Source organism: Labeo rohita, unplaced genomic scaffold (genome assembly GCF_022985175.1).
Source record: "Labeo rohita strain BAU-BD-2019 unplaced genomic scaffold, IGBB_LRoh.1.0 scaffold_259, whole genome shotgun sequence".
NCBI classification, from domain to species: domain Eukaryota; kingdom Metazoa; phylum Chordata; class Actinopteri; order Cypriniformes; family Cyprinidae; genus Labeo; species Labeo rohita.
In genome coordinates, this window is record NW_026128869.1 from 72,966 (window position 1) to 88,409 (window position 15,444).

General features: G+C 39.0%; 1 protein-coding gene across 1 annotated transcript; it reads right to left on the reverse strand.

The window, feature by feature from the left end:
* Positions 1–9,660: 9,660 nt before the first annotated feature.
* On the reverse strand, positions 9,661–13,072 carry LOC127159871 (placenta-specific gene 8 protein-like). Its single transcript, XM_051102594.1, has 5 exons — positions 12,961–13,072; positions 12,584–12,692; positions 12,345–12,432; positions 12,114–12,238; positions 9,661–9,798 (listed from the first exon to the last, which is right to left on the reverse strand). Exons 3-5 carry the CDS (start codon positions 12,427–12,429, stop codon positions 9,694–9,696), a joined length of 315 nt encoding a protein of 104 aa, XP_050958551.1. The 5' UTR covers positions 12,430–12,432; positions 12,584–12,692; positions 12,961–13,072; the 3' UTR covers positions 9,661–9,693.
* Between the last annotated feature and the right edge of the window lie 2,372 nt (positions 13,073–15,444).

Consider the following 15,444-nt stretch of genomic DNA (forward strand, 5'->3'; position numbering starts at 1 on the left):
GAAGATGCTGGAAACATTTCTCAGAGATTTTGGTCTATATTGACATGACAGCATCAAACAGTTGCTGCAGATTTGTCAGCTTCACATCCATGATGCAAATCTCCCGTTCCACCGCATTCCAAATGTGCTCTGTTGGACTGAGATCTGGTGACCTTCACACATCAGCATCTTCTTCTTTTCTGGCGTTTACTGCAGTTTGGCACACATCAGCATCTCACTAAAGTCTCCAGCTGCACATGATCAAAGTCCAATTTGCACATGCACCGTCAATACGAGCTTCAAATCAAATTTGTTGAATTAAATACGTATGATGGATGTATGGAACACTTCCAATCAAGTTTACTTAGTTTGTTTGGAGAACTTTTAAATAACTATAGACAGGAGCATTTTGATAAATATGTGCCATATTTTACATACATAGGCATCTGTTTCTTTTGTGGTTGTGTTTTGTGGCAACTTCAACCTCTGTTCACCTTGGGACATCACATTTGGTGGAGAATGTGGGCATAGAGGTCAGCGTTTAAGTTGTCTCAAAACACAACCACAAAAGAGACATATGCTGGGTTAACAACAACTGAGATTTTTATTCCACCAAGAAAATAGGAGGGTCAAAAAGAAATCTAAACTGTATCTTAGGTTCTTCACAGTCTGGGGTATCTTTGTTGTCTTTGTTCCCTTTGTCCATTTCGCCACCTTAAGAAGTGAGACAAAGCAGAAGGAAGGTAGGTCATTAAGCAACACTTGATGAGATTCACCCTCTTTGCTCTTTCACTGGTTGTCTCTGTTTACTTTTTGGATGGTCTGGTCTAAGCCATCCAGAGTTTCAGCAATTTATCCTGGGGCCACCAACCCCAAACTGAGGCAGAGATCCTAGCTTTATGATGACCTTCGGTCTGGGGTTTCTCCTTCCCACACTGGCTTGCCAGAGTATGCTTAACTGTTTGCTGCCACCTGTTCTGGACATTGCTTGAGTGTGTTGTGGCAAAATCAAACCGACTCTCACCAAAGTAAGAGACAAACTCAATCAAATGTCTTTTATAAATTTATTCTTTGCAAAGAAGGTCAGACAGTCATACAGAAACACAGGTTACTGCAGAGTGTGACCAAGAAGGGAGGGCTCACTCCAACTTATATCTCTTCCCTAGCCTTCAGGGTTATATCTCCTAAACGGTAACTTTCCACACATAGTAAAAGTCAGATAAATACATTCTGCTTATTGCAGAATTAAATTTTTATATTCAAGACCCTGATACCCTTCTCTCATGTCATTCTTATAGCAGGTTTAAATAAAGCAGACCCTTACACGATATTCCATAAGCACATAGATGAGTAAAATTCATTTTTCTTTCACAAGTGGTACAGTACTGTGCGAGCCTCCAGATTTTGGTCTTGGATAAGTAGATAAACCTAAGACTGCTTTTTGTACCCCATTCGGCGCTTTGAATGGAAACAGATGCCATTTAGGCTTTGCGATGCCCCAAGCACCTTCCAACTATTGATAGAAAAGTTGTTTAGGGACCAACAGAGCCAGTCTCTCCTCTTGTATCTGGATGAAATTGTTGTGTTGATCACATGGAGGTGGTTTTAAGTTGCAACGGTTAGGTTTAAAGGGCCAAATTATCTGAAGGTGCCCTTTTCAAATAGTAAGTACAGTACTTAGGTTGTGTTATATCATCAGAAGGGGTCTCCACAGACCCAGGTAAGATTGAAAGAGTTTCACAGTGGCCTTGTCCAACATGTGTTGTTCATTCTAGGGATTTGCTAGCTATTACTGAGATATTGTGGAGGGTTTTGCTAGGTTAGTTGCCCCTCTTATTCAGTCGCATAATGACTGTATTTCCAGCTACAGAATGCGTACTTTCTTCACTCCATGCTGACTTTGTTTTCATTGGTAGTATCCGCTTCCCTTACCTGATCCATGATCCCGTGTTGTTTCCACTAGAGTGCGAGAAAGCGACGCTATGTGACCATGTGTTGAGCCTGGGTGAGGAAGACCTGCGTCACTCACAGACAAACTCAACATGTTTAAAGAAACCCAAAGGACAAAGAGAAAATTGCTCTTTTATTGAAGGGGTGGGTATCTACTGACCCGTAGGTCAGAGGCAGCAGCGGTAGAGAATGCCCCTGTCTTACCCAAGGGCATTCCCAGAGCAATCCTCTAATCCCGAAGAGGCTGGCCTGAGAGACGGACACCAAGAAAGCGAGCTTTGTCAGTGTCACATGTCTCCACCAGGTTCAGCCAAGATAGCACTTTTAGGCCATAAAATGGACATCACCTGACCGAGGGATTGCCCCGAGACTTTTCAGTCACCGAATGCAGTTCCTGCATCAACCTCGAGTCAGAACTTCCCTCGTGCACGCTCTTAGGGCGGAGGTGGCATGGCCTGCCGCGCTGTGAGCCCCGCTATACAGCCGGAGCTGACAGACGCTTACAGGCTAAGAGAGAAGCACAGACAGACCCACCAGGTGGCGGCGCTCGTGAGTACGAATGCACCACAACTGCACACTCCACCGGAGGGTGTCAACGTGTTCCCAAGCGACCTCCACCTAGAATTATGGCCGAATAGAATGCAGGAGGGCCATAGCGTGCAGGGTGGAGGTGGCATGGCCTGCAGCGCTGTGAGCCCCGCTATACAACCAGGGCTGGCAGACGCTACAGGCCAGAGCGAGAAGCACGGACAGCCCACCCAGGTGGCGGCACTCACTCCAGCGACCCGCGAAACTGGAAAGGGTAGAACGCAAAGGCAGCTTACATATTAATGTAAGCCGTCACCGAGAGTAATGATGGGCATGCCCACGCCGCGTGAGCGCAACCCATTCACAAACGCCATCTCAACATACCTTTGTTTACATCCCAGACCTGTGAGACAGCGATTGTGACCGCCATGGGGAAATAAGGAAACTATCGCTCCCTAAAACCACACGATCAGAACACATCTTGAAAAAGACACTCTCAACGATCGTGTATGCTGTAGGAAATTGCTCTTTTAGGCTGGATTGCCCAGGGGAGGACCGCAGCACTTTTAGCACTGTTAGCGCAGGGCGATCTCTCCGCTGGAATCCAAAGAAGGGATGTTCCACACAGCCAAGAAACTCCTGCAGCGATGAGGGTATTTTCTTTCTTCTTGTACAAGCAGCTCACAAAGCGATCGGCTCTGAAGCAAAAATCTGAGTGAGTGGATGAATGCCACCATCTTATATACCCGTATGTACGGGGGAGTGGCTTAGCATGCAAATTCCACTCGCTAATTTCATTAGCTTTTTCTTCTTAAGCTCGGAGGTGACTGGGCACACAAGTAGGACCCCAAATATGCCAGTATTGGCGTAACGTCATAGAGAACGACTGAAGGGGAAATACATTTATGTGTCAGACACAGCGGCTACTCCGGGTCCAAAAAACGGTGCTTTTATGTCTTTTAATGTAGTCTGTTCATCCCAAAATAGTGTCAGTTTACCACTAATTCATAATTCACTAATTCTTTTCATAACATACATCTATGATCGCCAAAGCCTTTTGGAAATCGGCAATACATACAACCACCAACTCGCACCGGTGACAACTGAGAAGCTCCAAGGCCTTTGCTTGCTGCTAAAGCCGAACCCCGAGACCACGGCCTCGCATACGAGCTAGGCTAAAGGCTAACCCCACCAGACCAGCTCTTCCAACACTCATGCTGTCACTCACACTATAATGTTTCGCGAGCTTTACAGCGCCATCAGCGAACAACGAACAAATAACCCAGACAGCTTTTTCATCATTGCCGGTGACTTTAATCACGCAAACTTAAAGTCAGTTTTGCCAAAGTTCTACCAACATGTGAACTTTGCAACAAGGGGAAACAACACTCTGGACTTGGTTTACACAACAGAAAAAAATGCATACAAAGCTGAACCCCGCCTCCACAGAGGTTCGTGGGCTGCTAAAGACCAGAGATGATGCATTCAGATCAGGAGACAAAGCAGCCTTAAAAACAGCAAGAGCCAATCTGTCCCGTGGCATCAAGCAAGCAAAACGCTTGTATGCACAAAAAATAAATAATCACTTTACTGACAGCAAAGACACACGGGGCCTGTGGCAAGCCATTCAGACCATCACTGATTACAAGCCCCTGCCACAGGCCTGCGATGACAACACAACCCTCCCAGACGCACTCAATGAGTTCTATGCACGGTTTGAAATGCAGAATGACACACCAGCACAAAAACTACCCACACCTCCCAACAACCAGGCACTCTGTCTGTTTCCAGCCGATGTAAGGAAGACACTATCCAGGGTTAACCCTCGCAAGGCTGCGGGTCCCGACAACATACCTGGCCGTGTACTGAGAGACTGTGCTGCACAGCTGACGGATGTCCTAACAGGTATCTTCAACACCTCGCTGAGCCAGGCAGTCGTCCCCACATGTCTCAAATCCACCTCCATAATTCCAGTACCAAAGAAGTCCCCTGTGTCTTGACTGAATGACTACCGTCCCATAGCACTGACTCCAATCAAGATGAAGTGCTTTGAGAGGTTAGTTATGCACAATATCAAAATCAGCCTCCCCAACACACTCCAGTTTGAATACCGTCCAAACCGCTCCACGGACGATGCCATTTCCTCCACCCTCCACCTGGCTCTTACTCACTTAGAAAACAAAGACTCTTATGTTAGAATGCTGTTCATTGACCTCAGCTCAGCATTCAGTACAATAATCCCACAACAGCTCATCAACAAACTAAACCTTCTGGGCCTTAACACCTCCCTTTGCAACTGGATCTTGGACTTTTTAACTGGAAGACCTCAGTCAGTCCGTATCGGCCACAACACCTCGAGCACTACCACACTGAGCACAGGTGCCCCACAGGGCTGTGTGCTCAGCCCGCTGCTCTTCACGCTGCTGACCCACGACTGCACTGCCAAGTTCAGCTCCAACCACATCAACAAGTTTGCTGATGACACAACGGTGGTAGGTCTCATCAGCAACAACGATGAAACACCCTACAGAGAGGAAGCGGCACAACTGGTTGAATGGTGTGGTGCAAACAACCTGTCCCTCAATGCGAGTAAGACAAAGGAGGTTGTGATGGACTTCAGGAGGAACTCCGTTGATCACCCCCCACTGACCATCGACAGCTCGGCTGTGAGAGAGAGTCAGCAGCACCAAATTCCTGGGGGTGCACATCACGGAGGATCTCACCTGGACCACCAACACCATGTCACTCTCCAAGAAGGCACAACAGCGCCTACCCTTTCTCCGCCGGCTGAAAAAGGCAAGTCTCTCTCCACCCATCCTCACCACATTCTACAGGGGAACCATTGAGAGTGTGCTGACCTGCTGCATCACTGTCTGGTACGGGAACTGCAGTGCTGCTGACCGCAAGACCCTCCAGAGGACAGTGAACACAGCCGCAAAGATCATCGGTACCCCTCTCCCCTCCCTTCTGGACATTTTCCTTGCACAATGCTCAGGTAAAGCCACCAGTATCGTGAAGGAATCCCACCCACCCTTCCCATCAGGAGCATCAGAGCCTGCTCTGCAAGACTGCTCAACAGCTTTTTACCCCAGGCTGTGAGAACCCTCAATTCCAACCACCTCACCCCCCCTCTGAAATCCTTATCCACAGTGTAAACTGTTAAAAAAACTTAAAACACAATTTTTGCTATTCTGAGTGCGCTACACACAGGTGAGTGGGCTGGACAAACCACCTGTAGTAACGCATTCTTTCATCTCTATATGCACCAGACACTTTCCTATAAACACTACATTTACACAGAAAACATTGTGCACCTCTGAGTGTGCTACCTTCAGGTGAGTGGGCTAAACAAACCACCCGTAGAAATGTTCTTTTCTCTCTATGCACCAGACACTTTCTTATTAACACTTATTAACATGTTACAAGGACCTAATAAAGACTTAACAAATGTTTACTTGTCAGCACCACAAATCATTTTGCACTGTTTGCTTCTTAACCTTTAAATACCTCTTCTGCACATTATCATGCACAGTTATGTAAACTACTTGTATAGTCTGTCTTAGGTTATGTGTATGTATAGTCAATTATTTATAGTATATGTATAGTTACATGTATAGGTTTAAAAAAATGTTTCTACGTCTAGTGTATTTATGTTTATATTTATGTTTATTTATGTATCACCGTGGTCCTGCGAGACACGACATTTCGTTCCACTGTATGTCCACACATGTAGCGGAATGACAATAACTTGACTTGACTTGACTTGAGGTTTTTTATTGAGCAAGGAAACAGTACAACAGAGTCACAAACCAAAAAAACAGGGGAAGGATCGGGACAGGCTGCTAGAATCAGAGTCCGTATAACAGGCAAAAGGGTCTGGGCAGGTGGCTAGAATCCAATACAGTACAAAACAGCAAACAACAACAAAAAAAATTATTCTGCCCCAGCATCCTGTCTTTGGTCTGGGACAGGCCAAAGAACCTCCTCAACATCACAGGCTAAATTGGCCCTGGACAGGCAGCAGGGGTAAAATCCTCTTGCATGCCTGATCCAACCCTGGCACGCATCAACTAAAATATATGCGACTGTTTGTTTTCTTGCCCTTGCCCTTCCTATTTCTCCTCCACGTTGTTGTCGTCATCCTCCTCTTTCTTCTCCTCCTCTTCCTCTTTCACCTCCTACTCTTCCTCTTTGAAATTACACATTACTGTATGCAGGATATTGATTGAAAAAGACAGCTACACTTTTACTAGTGGTCTGACAAAAAAAAAATATATAAAGATAAAAAAATAAAATACAAATACATTAAAAAGTCATTGTGAAATAGAAAAGAAAAATAAATTTGGAAAAAAACATTTTAAGATGTGCACCAGTGACTACATGATGTGGAGGTTGAACAAGTACATGTGTTAAAGCAGATGAATAGTGTTTATAGATTAGGGAAATGGGTGTGCTTTTTGAAAAATGGCATTATGGTTTTGACATTTTAGTTCAAAAGACTGGTTATAGTGTTTTGGCAATCGAGAAAAACTGTATGAAGATCTGGGTGTCTTTAAACATGGTGGGGCACCAGAATTGATTACCGAGGAGATGAAGGGTGGCCGAAATCACTGGATGTCCAGAGCTTGGGTTGGAGTGGACATGATGCAGAAACTGTCTTCTATGATGTTCTGGAACATATGTGTGTTGTGGCGGGCATTCAGGAGGTGGCGGATGTTCAGTGTTGGCAAGGTCAATTTCTGGACAACTGAAGCGACGAGCAGACATTCGGGGATGATGTTATCCTCTGCGTTGGTGTGATTGGTCCCCTTGGATAGGTGCAACAGAGAATTGGCTTTTGCATTCTTGGTTCCAGGCCGGTAGGTCACTGTGAAATTGAAGCGGGTAAAAAACAGAGAGCGAAACAGGCTCACGAAAGAATGTGCACGTTATTTTATCACACATTTCCTGAAATAAATTCAAATCATTTGTGTGCCGTTCCATAGCTGTACTTCAGTACAGAAACAACAGTACAGCTAACTGTCCTGGGTGGAGCTAAATTGGCAGCAAATTTAAATATGCTCATGTGTGCATGCACATTCACACACACTAACCCTATCCTAAACCTACCATCACGGAAAACAATGCCAAAAAATGATTAAAATAAGCATTTATTTGCAAGACAAGGGTGAAAGAGTAGTAAAAGAAACAATGCATAATTTACAGTATACTGTATGTACTCACTAAAAATGTTGGGTTAAAAATAACCCAACTAGTAACCCAACTATGGGTTGGTAAAGCACCTTCCTATCTGTGTGTTATTTTAACCTAGTGAATTGGGTTAAAATCCAGTTGGGTTAATTACTTAATAAAACTACATTGTAACACTACTTTGTTTTCAAATACATATTTTGTTTATTTAAATATGCAAATAATAAATTTTTAACATATATATTTTGAAATGTAAAACAGTTTTAGTAAGTACAATAAATTCATACTGCAAATGTTTACAAAATAAGTGTACAAGAATGTGTAAATATATTACATTCAAAACACACAAATATGCACATACAACTGACATATTTTCAAGATACACTGAACCATTCAAAATTCAAAACCAACAAATGTGACTCTGGAAATGTACATCATCTGAAAGCTCAAGAAATAAGCTTTCTATTAATATATGGTATGTTAGGATAGAACAACTATTTGAAAATCTGGAATCTGAGGGTGCAAAAAAAAAAAAAAACTGAATATTGAGAAAATCACCTTTAAAGTTGTCCAAATGAAGTTATTAGCAATACATAATAAGCAATACATAAGTTTTGATATATTTATGGTAGGAAATTTACAAAATATCTTAACAGAACATGATCTTTACTTAATATTCTAATGATTTTTTTATCATTTTCACCCATACAATGTAATGGAATATTAAAGACAGTGTGCTGCAGATGGGTGCAGAGGGCTTTGGGTCGTTGATGTCATACATGTAGAAATGTTTGAAACACAGATCCACTGCTTGTAGTAAGGTCTTCTGTTCCACTGCTTCACCGTTGAAAATGCTAAAAACTTGGGAGGAGTTCTTGGAATTAGTGCAGCAATGCTGGTGTCATCCAGTAGCATAAAACTTCCTTCATTCACTCCTTTCTCTGTGATAATGTAACAGTATTTGGCCTTACAATATAGGGTTCGGGGTAAAAAACCACCGCAATAATTAATTCATTTCACAATGTAACTCTGCACTATAAGATGTATTACTAAATTGAGTCAAGAACAGCCAGACAATAGCTTGTAGCTCGTATCTATTTAACTCCAACTCAGTTTGGTTTGTATTAAAGATACTGTATCATTGCCGACAGAATGTGTTTTGTCCCCCCTCCTCCCCACTATGCTTATTTTGCATGTCTTTCTTAGTTAACACACCTGATTCAGATAACCGGGTCGTTAGAAGAGAGCATGAAGTGTGTTCGATTGACATGATCACTACACAGTGTTCATTGCTCCCTACTCCCTGAGCAGGGGAAATCTGTTTAAGTTTACTTCACTTTGGAACATTCCTTCATGGATTTGCGCTGCGCCACTGCCTGCAGCATCTTCACACACAGACGAGACTTACAAGAGAAGCATGAAATGTGACATCATTAGTGTTGGGCAGTAACGCATTACTTTGTTTCACAATATGGAGAAACATGGAGCTCTTCATATTTCTTCAAAAAGACAAGAGGCTATTCTTTCCTTTATTTCTGTGTTTAATTTGTTCATGAGTAACTTCACTAAGGCATTTACAGATCTTGTAGGCTAATGTATGACACATGATACAAATTGCAACTCTATTCGGATAAAGTCTGACTCTTGACTTACAGACACACACAGCTTCACAACACAACCAATATGGCACAATCTGATAAGATAATCAGTGTGATTTCTACACTACTGGAGCTCTATTATTAAAAGAATCTGGAATCATGACATTGAGCAGTGCCCATTTTGAATAACATGATGGCTGTGGTACAAAAACTGTTATCAGTCTGATACTCTTTTATCATGCATCAACAGCCTGTACTCTCATAAAGTCATAAAGTTAATATGCATATATGCATATATAATATGATTTACATTTAGTTAAGGTGATAATTATAAACTAGATAATAGCGTACTATAGACCGACTACAAGATAGCATTTTCCCCTGTTGCCTTTAATAAACATAGAACAACTATGTTCAGGGCTTTTGTTCCTTGTGAGACAAAGATTGCTCAGAATTGTCCATTACGCTTCCTAATATCAATGTCTCTCTTCATTTGGCAGGCTGCACAAGACGTGCAGAAGCAACCGATAATCCAGTCCTTACACATGGATCCCTGAAAAGATAAGATAAAATGTACATATATTAATTTGTGGTAGATAGATAGATAAATAGATTAAGAATAGTGTGTTAATTGTACTAAACATACACTTTCATTTTCACTTCTATAAAAACTGCAGATAATATAACATTAAAAAAATAGACCACTGTATTTAGAGAGATACTTTCATGACTGTGACACAACTTAAGTACACTTTTAAGTGCAGTATGTAATAAAGTTAAACTATTAGTTTTGCTTTATAGTTCATTATAAAATAAATAAAATATTAATATTTTGATGTGTTGACTAACATACTAAAGTGTGTGAAAAGTACTTGTACTTGATTACATCACTGTTACATTTAAAGTTAATATAGGCCTATTATAAATAGGGCTGTCACTAATGATTATTTTGGTATTCGAGTAATCTAAAACAGCTAAGGACCAGCAAAGAGCCAGCATAAATCAACAAAGGACCAGCTAAAACCAACATCCCAGGATCAAAACCTACCAAATCAGCTAATATGCTGTTTTTTTCAACAGGGTTATAATTAACTTTATTGTAGTAATAAAAATAGACCTAAGTGAAAAGTCTTTAAAATGACTTAAAATGCATATATAATAGCAATGATGCAATAATAATTAGTTCAAATAAAATAACAAAAGCAAGTAATCATGGTTTTATTGAACAAAACTGTTAAAATACAACATAGAGCTAATGTACATTATAACAAATGTCTGTAGAGGGCGATTATTTTTACACTTTACTGCGCAATCTAATCTGTGTTTATCCTTGACTCAACAACATTTAATTCAAGTGTCTACTTAATTGTTAATATTTGCCCATTTCTTTATATTAGAAAAGAAAGCGAGGGCTGTGTTTGCACAGCTTTATAAATGATTTACCTTACAAATATGATGAAATCATAACACATCGCGTTCCTAGATGAATGTTATAATAAACCCAAACTCACAACAACATGCAGAGATAGAGTTTGAGATGCTCCACACACGTAAATGATAAAAGTTTGTGTAGAAACGTTTACTGTGAATGGAGCAGCTCTGAGATGCAGGTAACCTACACACATGCAAACAATTCATAGTGCATATATTAAATCTGCATCGCATATATTTATTTAATTGAATCGTAACGTTTGTGAATTCTTAATAGCATTATGCTTTATTATAATTTTTAAATGGGTTTAATATGTGGAATGCGCCACTTTCTGTATATTATGTGAATAGAATCGAATCCTTGCAGCCCTAATTATAAATATACTATATTGACTTCATCATTACAAATACATATATTTAAATACATGCCATGCAAGTTTTAATTGAAATGTATATTTTAGTTTAGCTTAAATGCTTGTCAGTAGGGGAGCGTGGGGCACAACCTAACACTTTTAAAATTCCTCAGTTTGTGTAAATCCACATGGGGTTCAGAGTATAATATCACAAGATACATAAATGAGCCAAAATGCTTTACATTACTTGAAATAATGATTTCTCAACATTAAACGTCGATTGTGCATCTTTATTTACCTGTTTCTTGTGGTTTCTTTTAAAATCCATAAAAGCAAACTGTGAAAATTACATGGCTAATGTCATAGAATAGCATAATTTAATAATAGCGGGGCAGATAGTAACGCAGTGTTACAACATTCCTCATCAGCGCAACTGGAATATAAAAGTGGTTAGTGTCTTCTGCTGACTTGCCAAGCATTAATAAACTATCTAAACCAGGGCTGCCCAACCCTGTTCCTGGAGATCGACCTTCCTGCAGAGTTTAGTTCCAACCCTGATCAAACACACCTGTCTGTAATTATCAAGTGCTCCTTCAGATCTTAATTAGTTGGTTCAGGTGTGTTTGATCAGGGTTGGAGCTGAACTCTACAGGAAAGTCAATCTCCAGGACCAGGGTTGAGCACCTCTGATCTAAACTGATAAACAATAGATCGGCGATTAAAATAATAGCAGATTTGTCTTATTTTAAATGAATACTAAAAACTGAGAAGAAAAATTTTCTCCAGCCAGAAATGAACTTTTACTATGGTCAAATAAATATTCAGTGATATCATTAAAAGGCTTTTGAATTTTGGCGTACTTTTTTCACTGTATTGCCATGGCAACAAGTAAATACCGTAAATTTGGTTATGTTTGGTTAGAGTGTGTGGAAATATTTAAACCACGTGTGTTACCATTAACCCGGCCTTAGTCTGTGCCCCGCACACCTTTACATTTGGCAGCACACTTAAACCATATTTTAAAGACAATAGAAGTAATTGTGAAAACACAGAATTTGATAGACAGATAGATTTTGATACTAACTTGTATGTTGTACTTAGTTCTGTATACACTTCGGATCGGCATGCCTAAACCGCAGCAGCAGCACTCATTCATGTCCTTAGCAATGGAACAGCCCAAAAGATAGGTACAGAACATGCCGGATAAACCTAATTAAAATATATGACCAATGTTTAATTTCACATTATGACTACTCAGGCTTTATAGATTACAATGTAGTAACAATATTTGTTTAGTGCCACTGAAATCACTTACATACGGCTTTGTCATCACAGCAGCTCATTAAGCCGGTGTGAAACTCTCTGGGTTCAAATGCAGCAGGCTGAGATGTGAACGCCATGATCTAGAAGTAAAGAAATGTGAGGAATCAGGACTATATTAATGCTGAAACACTTTGCTTAAAACTGCCAAATTTTAACAAACATATTTAGTTCATTTGAAATTTAGGTAGAAGATTAATATATACAACAAGTTCCCCCAAATAGCATATGTACCTTTGCCTTCTTGTTTGTTGAGCCAGGAAACACCTCTATACACAGAAACCGGCATGGAATGTCTTTATATACAGCTGGACAGACAGATATTCAGACACACCTTGCAAACCTACAGTAAATGTCATAAAAACTTTATACAGACAGTTCTGTTGTGGAAATGTATGTTGTGCTTCCTTTAGGTCCAAAGTTCTAAATTGATAAAAGCCACACATTAAGTTACACATCAGCCATCCTTGTGAACCACTGCTTTTACAAAAACAATGATACAACATATCATTATAGTTAAACATAGTGTAAAATATTGTAAGAATATAAAATAACTGTTTTCTATTTAAATATATTTATATAATTTATTGACCCTAAACTTTTGTACTGACTTATTAATTGAATTATTCATCCAATCAGCTTTGAGGTAAATCACAACATTACATTACACCTAAAGCAAAATGTTGTTGAAAAACAAATGATGGTGTTTAAGAAGTCTTTACTGAAGGAATGTAGAAACTACAATGTCATAAAGCCCTGCGAAAGACAATCACATAAAAAAAAAAAAAACTTTTGGAAAATATAAAAAGAACTAATTTAAGTTCTTGATTGTAAGCAAAGATAAATTACATTTAAAGCTAACTTTAAAAATAGGGTTTCGGACAATCAGCTAACATGCTAATAATTTCTTGGCATAGCTTGTAATTATCATTGAAGATCAGGAATAAGGAAAAAAAAGTGTTGAATAAATGATAATGGAAATATAGATACATGTCACACCCCTGTGATGAAGCAAACGTTTATAGCTTTACTGACTTATAAACAGATTAGCTCACAACAAAACAATTACAACACAGCTTTAGTATGTTTTTGTCTAATATTAATAGGTCTATATATGTTTTTTTTTTTTTGATTTAGTAAAATATTTATGAAAATATTAGTATATTCTGTATTTCTTATCACTGCAAAATCAAATTATTGCTGGCAGCATTCCACATTCGGTAAGCCAAAAGCAACGATCATAATAACATTATCTGTGAATATGTTTACAGATAACAGAAAGGCTAAAATGACACTACTAAACTGTGTTGTACAGGCTACTGTGAATTGTGAAATATGCCAACACTGACTATAATGGGGCTAGTTTATTCTAACTTACATTTTTGTTAGCTAGAGTGGTAATGAGAATGAGAGGTGAGAGTGGTAGTGAAGATGACATAAATAGAGAGGATAAAGAGTCAATGACACATTAGACACAATGACACAAAGATACCCTCTGTGAATGGTTCTCTGAACCCCTAGAAAGATTTCTTCAAGGATTCAGCCTCTATAAACCCCTCATTTCTGAGAATAAGACCGATGTTTGGTTTGTGTGGCATGGAGGGACTTCACGTTCTGGTTTTCATGTTGAACAGAATCTTAAACGTGTGAGAGTCGATCTGGACTATGACAATGGAAAGGTGTAATTCTCTGATCCTGTAACTAATACACTTCTACACACTTTCACAACCACCTTCACTCAAACACTTTTTCCATTCTTTTACAGTTATCCCTTTCTGAGGATCTTACCGGTTAATAGTCAGTAATCTTTACTCCATTAGGTCTGGATCTTCATACTTTCATCTTTCTTCATGTTTCTTCTGTTGATCTGAAATTCAGAAAACAAGTACATTTATTAATCTTTAAAAATGAAAAATTATTAAAACACCTGGTATAATAATTGCATAATAATATCATTTTTTCAAGTGTTCAACCACTCAAAGAGTTAACTCAACACATTTTCACTGTTTGTTGTAAATTAATAATTGTTTATTTCAGTTATAGAGGTTAAATGATCATTTGTTCATTTAAGCTTCTTGCTGATCCACAACAATGTTGAATGAAATATAAATATTTAGTATAGAAATACTTGATTCTGTTTATATATCTGATTCTCAGATCAAATGATTATATCTCTGTGACTCACTGAAATATCTGACAAAGTTTGAATCTGTTTTATTTTCATAATTGCTTGTATAAACTAACAATGTGAGATGATGAAGTTTGTGTCATTTTCCGAATGAAACATTAAATGTTTGTTATAATAATTAGGTTTTAAATGTGTTAAAAAGTCTGGGAATCCTAAATTTAGTTTTTTTTTTTGTTGTTGTTCCTCCAATGAAACAGTCAAGTCAAGTTTATTTTTACAGAGCTTTATATAATACAAATTGATTCACAGCAGCTTTACACTAATAAACAGTAAAATCATCAATGTTGCAAAATTCTTTATGATGAAAATTCTGTTTCAGTTTGACATATTCATTATCAGTGTCATTATTCGGATCAATTTAAACAGCTGCAAACAAAGCCAAAATAAATTAATAAATGTATGTAATAGAAATCGTTCATTTGTTCATGTAAAATCATTTCTGACATCAGTGCAGTCTTACTGACATCTAGAGGTGAAATTGCACCTGACTGAAAACTTCAATGGTTTCATTACAGATGACAATAAGAAAATAAGAAACAGCTTAACAATGTAGTTAATAAATCTGAATGGCACCATATGAATTATATACAGGACTATATGCTTAATTGAAATTATATGAACGAAAATTCACAATAAGTCAAACTGTCATGGAGGCTCCTCTCAACAACCATCAGAGGGCTCCCGCTCCTGAATTTTGACTCTCTCTTTGTCTCCAACCTGATTACTGGCACCTGTAGGGCATTTTAGAGAGTATTTACAAAGCCACTAAATGGCAAGCCTGCAACTATTAGCCAGAAAAGCGTAACGGCTAAAGCTAATGCATCCGGTCTGGCAGTATGTGGGAAAGGATGTCAATGAAAGAGAAGCTTCACTATGCTTAATAAACAGCTTTTTAGAGAAAACGGCT

Coding starts and splice junctions, on each gene's coding strand:
- LOC127159871 (XM_051102594.1), bottom strand. CDS start 12,429: ATGGCGTTCACATCTCAGCCTGCTGCATTTGAACCCAGAGAGTTTCAC. Junction 12,239..12,344: donor CTGTGATGACAAAGCCGTAT/GTAAGTGATTTC, acceptor TATTTTAATTAG/GTTTATCCGGCATGTTCTGT. Junction 9,799..12,113: donor GAACTAAGTACAACATACAA/GTTAGTATCAAA, acceptor TTATCTTTTCAG/GGATCCATGTGTAAGGACTG.